The sequence below is a fragment of the Furipterus horrens genome, unplaced genomic scaffold (assembly GCF_987537825.1).
Source record: "Furipterus horrens unplaced genomic scaffold, mFurHor1.1.pri manual_scaffold_12, whole genome shotgun sequence".
Classification (NCBI taxonomy): domain Eukaryota; kingdom Metazoa; phylum Chordata; class Mammalia; order Chiroptera; family Furipteridae; genus Furipterus; species Furipterus horrens.
In genome coordinates, this window is record NW_028327182.1 from 65,970,797 (window position 1) to 65,983,354 (window position 12,558).

General features: G+C 35.6%; 1 protein-coding gene across 2 annotated transcripts in view; it reads right to left on the reverse strand.

The window, feature by feature from the left end:
- Nucleotides 1-9,588: 9,588 nt before the first annotated feature.
- Nucleotides 9,589-12,558, reverse strand: part of NALF1 (NALCN channel auxiliary factor 1) — a 685,344-nt gene continuing 682,374 nt past the window's right edge. Inside the window, exons 3-4 of one of the 2 annotated variants that reach the window (XM_090258354.1) lie at nucleotides 12,160-12,205; nucleotides 10,311-10,375 (exon numbers count right to left, since the gene is read on the reverse strand). In XM_090258354.1, coding sequence (XP_090114480.1) covers nucleotides 12,183-12,205 — 23 coding nt within the window. In that variant the 3' untranslated portion in view covers nucleotides 10,311-10,375; nucleotides 12,160-12,182. Of the gene's footprint in view, nucleotides 10,376-12,159; nucleotides 12,206-12,558 lie in introns of both variants that reach the window. The other variant, XM_090258353.1, reaches the window with a different exon arrangement.

Below are 12,558 nucleotides of genomic sequence, written 5' to 3' on the forward strand. Positions count from 1 at the left end.
AACCTGGACCCAGGGAGAACCACTCCAAGACACATTATAATCAAAATGTCAAAAGTTAAAGATAAAGAGAGAATCTTAAAAGCAGCAAGAGAGAAGAAAAGAATCATGTACAAAGGGGTCCCAATTAGACTATCAGCTGACTTCTCAAGGGAGACCCTGCAGGCAAGAAGGGACTGGCAAGAAATATTCAAAGTAATGAAAATCAAAAACCTACAACCACGAATACTCTATCCAGCGAAATTGTCATTCAGAATAGAAGGGCAGAGAAAGTGTTTCCAGGATAAAACAAAACTGAAAGAGTTCATTAGATCCAAACCACTGTTATATGAGATGTTAAAGGGACTTGTTTAGAAAAAGGAGGATTAAAACTATGAAATCTAAAATGAAAACTGCATCACAAGAACCAACAACAGAAGCTAGGGAATTGAAACAAAGGCAAACTAAACAGGCAACAAGAGTGGAAAAAGAACTATAGGTATGGGGAACATATTGGGGGGAGGTCAGCAGGGAGGGGGAATGGGGAGAGGGAGGGAGATGATATAGGAATTAAGGAGCATGGTAGGAGGAAATGGAATAGACAGAGAGAGGTTGAGAAGAACTATATGCACAACTAATGGACATGGTCTAAAAGGGGGGGACAACTGGAGGGAGGGGGGCCACCGGGTGGAGGGGAGAAGAGGGAAGGGAAATTGGGACAAATGTAACATTATAATCAATAAAACACATTAAAAAAATAAAATAAAATATATAATGAGATGTCTGACGGAAAAAAAGTGATTTTGAGAGACTAGAGGGGGAAGAAATAATAATTGTGTGGAGTGAGAACCAGGTTAAGAGAGGGAAATAGTAAAGTTTAAAAAAAGAAAGAAAGAAAGGGCATGAGGAGGGCCAAAGGAAGTAGGAGAACAGTAAAGTTTGAGATTTGAAATACAAAAATAGTAAACCTCTAAGAATAAATTTGAAGAAAGGCAACAACCCCCACCATATCAATAACCAATAAGCAAGATTAATAAAGATGGAGAGAGAGAGTAAGGATATTATTAAGAAGGGAAAAAAGAATGTGAGATGACTAATGCTAAAAATATGGTTTTGATAGGTAGGAGGGAGGAGAAATAGTGAGAACGAAAAATAGAAACAAGGCATAGAAAAATAGAAAAATAAAATTTAAAATAAAAATAAGAAGAGGAAGGAAGATGGCAACATGGAGTAAGATAAGGGAGGGATAAAATATGAAATATGAAATAAACTAAAATAAAAGATATCGTAAAATAATAGGAAAAAATCTTAAAAAGAAATGTTAAAAAGCTATGCTGGAGAAAAAATAACTGAAATAATGAAGAAGACCATGGTGGAATTCATCTCAGCAGAGTCTAGTGTTTGCAGATCCACCCCTGGTAATGTTAGACAGTGTTCTAGTCTAGCCTTAGGCAGTCTGTTTGAGACTACAAGTGACCCACAGTCTGTGGCTATCTCCTTCAAGCTTGGCTGGTTGCCACTATTCTGCCCTGCTGGCTTTCCACTAGCACAAGACCCAGGAGTGATTCATCTAATATCCAAGAGTACTGCCAGTAACACCTCCACCTGTCTCCAGAGGGGCCCTCTGGTGCGATCAGGAGGGTGGAATCCCTGAGTCACCCATGGGAGGTGCTGTTTAATCTTCAGGGTAAGTGGTGGGAATGTTTCCCTGCCCCCTGTCACATGTCTTGGTCTCTCCAAGATTATTTCCAATAGTGTATAGTTTTTGATGAATTAGCTGTCTGTTTTCTGTGAGGGGCTAATCTGTGTAAAAGGTGCAGCTCTTTCCTGCTTGGCACTGATAGCAGCTCTGTATAAGAGCCAAAGCTGAGTGGGGCCATGAACACCCCTTGTTGCACCTGTCTCTAATAACTCTGCTTTGCTGGTGTCAGTGGATCAGGGCCTGAGGAACCAGCATAACTTGTAGTGTCTGAAAGAAGTTCAGAAAGGGCCCTTTTGGAGCTTCTCCTTTCCCCTTTGGATATGTGCCAAGCAGGGGGCTCCTGAGACTGGCCTCACTGATCTGCAGAGCCTGCAATTCCACAGATGGGGGTTGGGCATGCCTGTTTGTAGGGGGACCTGCCTGACTACAATGAATGTTAGGAGTGCAGCTCCCAGCCTTCTAGTTCCCAGCCTGCTGATCTTGCAGGAGACTCAGGCCTGAACTCTCCACTCTGCTCAGCCCCTTGCTTGCCAGCCACACTGGGCTAGGTCCCACAATCCCTTCACCATGTCACTTTCTGTTCTTCTGCTGCTGCTGGACTCAGTGGGACTGAAATGTGCTCTCAATCTGGTTTCTCTGTTGGCAGAACTGCTGCATGCACATGCTAGCACAGGGTCCTTGCCCAGTCTCGCCTCTGCTCCCCTTTTAAAAGTCTCTATGTGACCTCTACACTGCAACACCAAGCCTTGGGCCAGTTCTTTTCACACTCCACCTGCCCCCAAAGAACTCTCAGTCAGGGCTGTCCACAGCCTGCCAGTGCCTCTGTTTTAGGAGATAGAGTTTCTCTCTTGAACTTTCCTAGTTGGCGCTGCAGCTATGGACATGCTGCTGCTGCTGCTGCTGTGTGTGTGTAGCCTAAATCTCTCTTTGTATATCTTTCCAAGTCTCTCCCAATTAGGTTTGGTGGTTTCCCTTTGTGGGACAGGGCCCTGCTCTGGGAGTGGAGGCTGCATTTTATGTCTGATCTCTCTTCTGCTACAGGCACCTCACACAGGGCATTTCCCCCTCAACTTATAAAATCTCTTACCAGATGGTGCAAAGCATCCTCTGTACTCCTTGGTTTCAAAAATTCATTTCAGTTGAGATTCTGTTGATTGTTCAGGTCACTTGTTGGAAGATCAGCTGAAAATCCATGCTACGGGCACAAGCAAGTGGGCTCAGCTTCCACCTACTCAGCCGCCATCTTCCTTCCAGTGCATCCATTTTTTTTTTCCTAGAAAATTAAAGTGTTCTGGCTGCTCAATTAAATGTATTCTAGTAATACAACATTTAATATATTTTACAACTTTTGATATTTTTCTCATATAATCATTTAATTCTATTTTCATTTGTAGAGATCATGGCATAGTCTACATGATTAAACAACACTGACACTAGTATAGCTCATTTAAAATGATCCTGAAGTTGAGATTTAAAAAGCTATCTAGACAGCTACTGATAAAACCACATGAATTAAGTAAAAAGGTATGGTTTTAGGAGGAGGGGGTGGTGAGAGGCTGCAAGAAAAAGAAAACCACCAAACTTTAGACTCTAATCTTTGTAAAAATACCTGAAAACATTTTACATATATTTTATTTATTTATTCATCATGCCGTGTGTTTTGGGTATTCAAAAACTTATTTCACTGTATCATATTTCAGAAAAATAAAATTGCATTAAATCAAAATCCTTTGGCTTAACATGACATTTGTGTAGAGCTGTAGCAAGTGTTTCACCAAGATTTTCTTCAAAACTGAATCACTATTCAAAGGCTCAGAATCTAATTTTATTTCTATTAGATTTCATTTACTGATAAGTTTTGCATGCCCTTTAGATTAAAGAGAAGGAAAAATAGAAATATGATTTCTGGTGTTTCTAAATAGTGAAAACCTTGGTGAGTGCCTTAGCAGTAGCCATGATTATATCACCAACTCATCACATGGTTTATCTGTTTATCTAGAAACGTCATAAAGGTCGATGTTGAATTTGTGAGCTGAGACAGCAGCATGAGCATTCCAAGTGATTCTAGTTCGCTTCAATACATAGCAGTTGTCCATTAGTCTTCTTGATGGGTTAATAAAGTCAGCAGAAATGATTACCTCAACTATGCTGCCTGACTTTTTCATAAATGCATATAGATATAGCTGAGAATAAAAAATTAAATTAAATTAAGATAAATAAGTTAAATTAACAGAAAGAAGTTAAGGAAAACACTGAAACCATTATATTTAACTAGATAATTTTTGAAGCTCAGTTAACAATATGATCAAACCTAATATACATATTTGCATAAATAAGTTTGTCTAATTCTATTTTGAGGGGAGTCAGTTGTGTCAGAAACATAAGAATAGTGAGGGAAAAAAGCAAATTAACCTAAAATGAGTAATCTAGCCTTCCAAAGAAACAAGATACAAATAAACCTTCTCAGTGGCTTCTATATATTTTTAATTTTTTAAATATTTAATATTTTAGTGATTTTAGAATTTAAAATTTAAGAAATAAAACCTCTCTCTAGCTGCTAACATACTACAAAATGGTGTAATGAAACTTGATTTCTTTCACATCATTCTTAGTCTCTCAAAACTGCATGATGTTAAGTAGTTTTGTTTCATGTTTCTATTCACTTAAAATTTATATTTGAGTGAATTCAGAAAAATAATTTTAAAATGATATGTTTATATATTTGTATTTTAATATATCACATTATCAACAAAGCTAAGAAAAATGGAAATATGGTAAATTAAGTTTATAGAAAACAATAAGATGCTTATCATAATGTGGAAATGAAAATGATATGGAGGAAAAGGAATAAAAATAAAGAGAGAAAGTACAGGGGGAATAATAATTTTTAAGGTTTACATAGAAACAAATGACCTTCTAGTTAGCTAGCACTCATAAAACTGTAATCTTGAAGCATTCAGTATTGGGTGAGTTGGGAGTTTTAGGAGAGACACTCACTGCTCCTATTAATATAGCTATAGATCAATAGCCTATATTCATAGATCAATGTCCATAATCTGGCTTTTAACTAAAGTTGTAAAGATGAAAACATTTGAAGATGTTAATTATAGTCAGAAATATAGATGAGGCAAAATATATTCAAATACATTGAAATATTTGTTAGCTGCGTGAGAGGTATATGGAATGGCAACAAGGATAATAATGAGTGAGATGAGAAAAGTTAATCAGAACACTTGCTTAATCCATTTACTTAGACGTTATCAAAACTTCTCAGGTTCCTCCTAATTCTTTTCACTGTGATTTTTATTACATGAAAATTGTGGTATTTATTTAATACAAATGAGTTATTAGTTCATTTTAGATATATATTTATGTTGAATAAAATTCAATTTAATATGGGTATTTTTTTTCCTTTTTTGTTTTTTTCTTAAGGAATTCAGAGGCATCAAAGATTTACTTTAAAAAAAAAAATTCATGAGTACTTTAAAAACACTTTGAGGTTGCATCTTTATTTCCACTACTGTTTCAGTTCAATTCACACTTGTGCATGAAACTGCCTCTCAACTGTTATGGACTCCTTTAACTTTTGCTTTTAGTTAATGGGTTTTTTGGGAGGAGGGGGAGGTTGTTGTGGAAAGATATAAAGGAACAAACCTTATTTACATGAAGGATCATCAGAGATTCTTAACATCTATAACATATGCAAACTCTTTCAAATTATGTTGAAAATTCATTGATCTTCAGTTTGCTAGATTAAAGATGGAAGTGTTTCTATAAGAAGTAATTAAGCAACTCTGAAAGACTTCCAGGAGCAGATACACTTCACTTCATGAATAAGTATTATTAAAATAAACTGCTGTTGAAGACCCATTATATCTAGGCATGTTTACATTACTTATTTCATTTAAGTCTCAATTTGTCTCATGAGATATTTTCACTTCATGAGGTGTTCTGTTCAAATATATCACTGACTTCATTGGGTCACATGGTAAGAGGTGCCAAAGCTGGTACCCAAACCATGACTTTGCCCCTAAGATCCCATGCTTTTTATCTATGCTACGAAAGGAATTTTAAAAACCCTAATACCAACCACTTCTCAGGTAGGTGCTTCTTCAATGTGTTCCCATTGAACCCCTTCTCCTTTACTTCCAAAATATTGAATAGCGGAGCAAAATAAAGTGTGTGCAAATGTGTCTGTCCTAAGCATGAGATAGTGTCTTTTATATTTTTTAAAATTTTAATTAAAACTTAGTGGTGTTGTCAATATCTGAGAATTTGGAGAAAATAAATTCTACTCCCATATATTTTTGAGACCTAAAGGTCTCATTGTGCTCCAGAGTTAGCGCTTGAAATTTACAGTCAGATGTGGTTTGTGTTCAACCTTTACATTGCCTACCTATGTGGACTTGGATAAAATAGCCAGGAGGTCTATTATTTTTAACTTTAATCTGAATGTTTGGTATCAGGTGGACATAGCCATGAAGTATCTTAAGACCAAAGAACATATTTTATATTTTGTTTCATGTCTTAAGTTTTATTCTAAGACTGAGAGTATTTTCTATATATTTTATTATTTAGAGAATTTCTAGAATTTGAAGAAATTTGATCATTCTTATAAATATCATGGAGATACTACTTTAAGCACCACTCAAGTTTCTTTTCTTCATTATACTTAAAGCCTTGTTATTCACCATAGCCTACTGTCTTAATGACATATTCAATTTTTCCTCTATATTATTAATTCTTGGAAGATGGACAGATTCTGATTATTGCAAAATAATTATTTCTTCATAAACAGAGAAAAATTTGAGGGTCAGTTTTCCATATCAAATATACAGTTTTTAATTGAGCATGCTGCTGCTCAAACATCAGCAAAAAATAGAACTCACTCATTATAATGTTATATGTGTATTTTGTGCACTAAATAATTTTGTGGTTAAAGTCTTACTTATAAACAATGTGTCTACATCTATATTTATATCTATTCATATGATATTTAAATCTGTAATGCAAAACCTGCACATAGCGAAGGTCAACTGTAATTCCAATTATGTTATTTCACATTTGGTTTTGCAGTATCAATATATTCCACATACTGGAATTTCTCTATTGTAAAGAAAATGGCAATAATAAAGTTGGGAAAATGTGTTCCATATATTTGTGAAAAAAAATATTTTCTTGGTTTTCAGCTTGTTTTCAAAAATAGTTGTTTTAATATCTTAATTCATTACCCAGTATGCAATGATTATCCACTAAGAAAAAAATGGAACAAGATGATGTTACAAAGGTGTAGGGTCTGTTTTTTCTGTCAGGATTAATATATGCATAGCATCAAGCGTGTTATCAAGTAGAAAAATTAGTACAATGATCAATGTGTATAGTGATATTTGCATCTTTAATGGTTGTTCCTTGAATTTGTAAAGCAATCATTGTTATTGGGATCCTTTAGCTGACCCAGAAAAAGCTGCTTTCATTCAGTGTGTCACTGGAAATACAGGTGAGTGGTTACACACTTTTGATAATAAGTACTAGGCACTGAGACCATTCTCACATAAGAAGAATAAATGTGTATGGCAAGAAAAAAATCCTACCAGGATTGTAGGCTATTCCAACACTGGCTGAGTTGTTGGAGAAAAAGAACTTATTTCCCTTCTCTCCTTATGTCAGTTCCTCACCTAAATTACAGCTTATTTACAATTAATACTGCATTGTTTCTTCCGGCTCGTGAAATTGTCTTTTGGGGAGCTTATCTTTCATGTAAAGCAGTGGTGTTTTTTTGTTTGTTTGTTTTGTTTTTTCCTTCTTTTGGCTGCCATTCTCCCCAAACTAAAGCTATGTGGTACATGGAACTTTTCAATCATCTTATATTGGAAAAGAATTTCAACCAGCTGTTAAAGACATTAAAAGAAAACAAAACCTTATTTGTTAAGGGATAATGCTTTTCATTGTTTTGCCTAATGTTTTGTTATGAGTGGGTAGAACTTGTATCTGTGTTGATGTATCATTTTTTTTCTGAAAGAATGGATATACCTCTGGCGTGAACAGAAGCGTAAGGGACATTGAAAAAATAAACCATAGAGTGGTCTTTGCACAGCAGAGGTAGATAAAGGTCATACAAACTTTTTCTGGGCCATATGACTTAAAGTCCTTAAATCAGTTGAGTAAGAGCTCAGCTACTATCTTCTTCCTCATTAGTCATCACCCACCCCCTTATCCTCCATTCATTGCCCATTTACTTTCCCCCCAACTCCACAGAAATCCACATTCCACCACTAGTTAGATTTTTTAAAATGCTCATTTCTACAAGTATTTAAAATTTGCAATAATTCAAAGCCTACCCCCAGCCACTTCCTGCCTACATGTTCCCAGAAATAGTACCATATTTCTGTAGATTAAGACTACTGTGTGTGTGTGTGAATGTGTTTGCATACTTATGTAAAAAATTTTTTTAAAAGGAACAAAAACTAAATAATTTTTATTGTGGGTAGTTTTTTTTTTTTTTTTTTGTATTTGCGCAGACCATTTTAGGATTTTCAGTCTCAACAAAACACTATTAAAACAAAGAATCTAGTAAAATAGTTGTGCATGTACTGCTAAACAATTCTAGCAATTTTATTAAGCAATACCTTTATTATTCTTGAATATTCTTAACAGACTGGAACAAAACATTTTTTATTCAAAACAAAATATGCATACTGTACGCATGTCGCAGAGTTAAGTATGATGCAGAGATTAAAGTTTGTTTGAAACAAAAACAAATGCCTGGAGGAATTTCATAGCTATAAAGTTAATGACTAAATTTTGTTTGCTAAGAGGACATTTTCTATGGTTTTCCTTCATCTTCCAACTACACAGCAAACATATCTGAAGTGCACTTCCCAAGTGTAGTTAGAGACTAGGAAGGAATGTAAAGTTTTTTTAAAATTATTTGTTTTGTTTGTTTGTTTTTTAAAAACAGCCCTTATTAACTCTTCCTTCCACTGATTCTACTGTAAACTCAAAGCCTTTTTTTCATAAAGCAAATTCATAGACATTCAGCAGGTGAAATGTTCCCACAAAAAGAAAAAAATACAAACAGAGCAATCAGATTTCTCCTCATTTCTTCAACTATCTAGAGCATGTTAGAATGATACAGTTTTTGCATTTGAATGAAAATGGCTAACTATTTTTTTTAAGTTCTTCTTTTGTGATAATTCAGAGTTGCATACACTTTATACCTGGAATAATTTAAAACCATATGTTGGAGAAATACAGGAGTAAAATTGTGTATATTCTGTATACTGCAGGTGTTTTGAGCATCTCTACTATCTCCTCCACAATGATAAAGGGGGAGAAAGAAGTCCAGATTTGTATTCTCAGCCTCTTTGTTCTCATTACAAAGGCCAAAATGGGCTCCTAGGTTACTGCAACAGAACTGAAATTACAATGAAAGCCCACGTTCCAGGAAGGACTTGCTGCCTCTTCTCTCCCTGTTCTAGGTGGCCACTGGGAGCCACCTGACCAGTGAGAAAGGGCTGGGGGCCTTGGGGAATGGAAGCTGGAGCAACATAGTTTGTGGTAGTTTTCTTTGCTTTTATTTTCTTTTCAGCATAGACATGTATTAACCTGTCTGATCCCACCTATTATGGGGAACACTTGTTTGTTCAGCTAAAAGGAACCCCCTTGTCTGGCCTGTTGCGGGTTTATGCAACAGCAGCTCAGAGGCCCACCAGAGATTGCTTGCCCAGTCACTGTGGCCACACAGACAGAAGCAAGCGGATGTAGTCTGTTTAGGGGGAAGAAGAGGGCCAGGGGAGGAAAAGCTGGGAAGGGCACTGGTTCCCAAGGCAGGAGGGAGAGTTTGGGATTTTTTTTTTTTTTTTTTTTTTGTTTTGTTGTTTTATTTTATTTTTTTTTTGTCTTTTTTTCTTTTTTATGATTTTTTTTTGTTTTGTTTTTTGCTATACCATGAGGTCATAGCAATCATTCCTCTAATAGAAACTGACAGGACATAGAGACAAAACTATCTGATGAACACACACTATGACTAGAAATATATAGAGAACAGTGAAAAGACTTAGTTTATCTCTGAGAAAGCATCCCCCAAAATAAATCCTGTATTAACAAGTGCAAAAAATAAATGAACAAACCAACCAAAACCAAAACCAAAGCAAATAAAACCTCCAAACATTAAAACACAGTGTATAAAATGGTGTGAGAAATTGAAGTCACTTGACAGCCTTTTAGTCGATAAAAAGCTGTGTTTGTGTCCTTGTTTGGATTCAGGCCCATCTTTTAAAATGTTACCCTAAAGGCCTTACAAGAAGTGATTGGAGGGTAAAAGCACCCAGTCTCTGGTACATTGGACAGCAGTAGCGTTTTCATGGTGGGCCAGCGACCACTCTTGTGACACTTTGTCCTTCTGCTGTTATTCCTCATTGGTTGAGCTTTCCTCCAGCGTGTTGATGCCTCCAAAGCTCAGTGCTGTGGTGTTCTGTGCTGCTGAGGCTGTGAGAACTGTATGTAAGAGAATCAGTACCAGAACACACAGTCTGAGTCTGCTGTTGCACAGTCTTGTTGCTGAGGAAACTGTGAGTGACGTCCTGTGACAGGAGCCACTTTTTTCCACCGTCCCTTTGGATGGGTTGTTTGATTGCTCTTCTCTCCTGATATCACAGCATTCTGGTTCATCATTGGTTAGAAAGGTCTCGTAGAGCCCTGTAAGATGAAAGAGAGTGGATGGTCAAAAAAAAAAAAAAAAAAAAAAAGGAAGACCTGAGAAGGAGCTCATAGTAGAGCAAAGCTGTTACTTTAATGTTCTGATCCACAAACTCTTACAAGCAATTCAACGTTTTGTAGAGGAAAGAAAGTCAGGACAGTCTGGGTAAATAGTCAACTATTCTCTCAAGCCAGTACTTTTAAGTTCCTCACTGTTTTTATATTCCTGGTGGTCATCCCATGAAAGTTCTAGGTTGAGATGACTGTAGAATAAAAGATGTCATTTGGTCAAAATCAGAACCTGAAATTCTGATTCAGCTTGGTGACCAAAGACATGCAACCATCCTTTTCCTTTAACAGGAATGAGATTAATTAATGCAATGCATAAAGTAACATCAACTAGTTATGCTAAATAAAATAACCAGCCAATCAAAATACCATAGCTATAGGAACCATTTTCCTAATCACTTCCTCTCCTAACCCTCTCTATGTCTTATGTCTCCCTGTCTTGGAGGGATACAGAATGGGCATAGCCACCCATACATCCAATCAGTAACCATTTCATTTTCGTTTAGTTTCTAAATATTTCTTTTACTCTTCCATTTGCTATTCTATTGATGACTGCCTAATGGGACCATTGGAGACTTAAATGGGATAAATAATATAAATGTGCCTTGTATCTTTTGCCTGGACCACTGCAGGAGGAGTCTCTCTGTTCTTGGTCTTTTTCCCTTCCAAGCTATCCTCCTCCCAGCATTGCCTTTCAGTAAATATCTATCTCATACCCTTACTTTCTTTCTCTCTTTTTTATTCCCTCCTGGAGAGTCCCCCTCCCCTTTTCCCCCATTCTTCCTCTTATTTTAAAATTGATAGATTGATAGTTCTCAAACTTTCAAACTGGTAAAAAGAATAAAACAACTGGTTATCTATTATCTTTCAACCTTATTTTTTGCCATATTATACATATTTAATGTTTTTATGTAGTTGTATAAGCCACTTATATCTCATCTTTTTCACTTGACAAACATTTTTGCATGTGTTAGAATAAATATTCTGTAGAAATTTTATTATGTTACACTCAAGCTTGAAAAACTTAAAAATAAGAACAGAGTAAGTGGAAGAATTAAATAAGATTTTGTATGTAAAGTGCTTGTCTTAGTTCATAGCACAGAAATATAACTTAAAAATTTGGCTACCATTAATAACAGTAGCTATTAATACTATCTCATGGCTCCACCTAAATAAAAACTAAAAACATTCTTTCCTCTCTTTCCAGACTCATTGCTCTCTGCTCCAGCCATTCTGAACTACTGGCTCTTCTCAGAACACATGGTATTTTCACCCACTCTTGTACCACTGCCAAGCTGCATTTCCTTCCCAGAATATTTCCCATCAACTCATATACCTACTCTCATTTACCCTTCAAGTTCAGCTCACAAAAAATTCCCTGTTGAAGCCCACACTCACATGCCTGGGCTGCTAGTGCATTTTGTGTAACTTCAATAGAGCAAGTATTATTTTTCTTTTTATCACAATTGCTCATTTTGATGTCAATCTTTTTACTCATCTGTCAACTTAAAAGCAAGAACTATGTATTTTCAGCTTTGCATTCCCAATATGTAGGAGAATACCTGAAGAAAACATACTTAACAAGCATTCATTACATGAATAAATTCAATATATATTTATTTAATAAAAAAGAATCTATTGAATAACATATTATACACTGCAATCTTCAGTTTCTTTCAAAGAAATGACCGAGATATCCTTTTAATGATGCTTACAATATTCATTTCTTCTTAGGTATTCAAAGGTAAACTTCACCTTCGCCTAGGTAGAATATGGAAAAAAAACTGAATTAATGAGGTCTGCATCTGTGACATTTTTATTGTATGATATTTTCTTTTATCACATAACTGGTAGACTAATAATTTATTGAAGTGTAAGTTTTCCAAAATTACATTCTACAATGAAGAGTGTTTATAGTTAAGATTATAAGAAGAGAAATCTAAAGGTTATTTCAATAAACATTTTAGAATGTTAATAGTCAAAAATGTTTAACAATGTCACCCAAATAAGAAGCTCTTCCAACTTTGCTCGATAGCTAGCTTGCTGCTTTATAACTAAAGTAATTTTAGAAAGAATAAGGCAGTAAATTGAGGCCAATATATGTGTTCATCTTT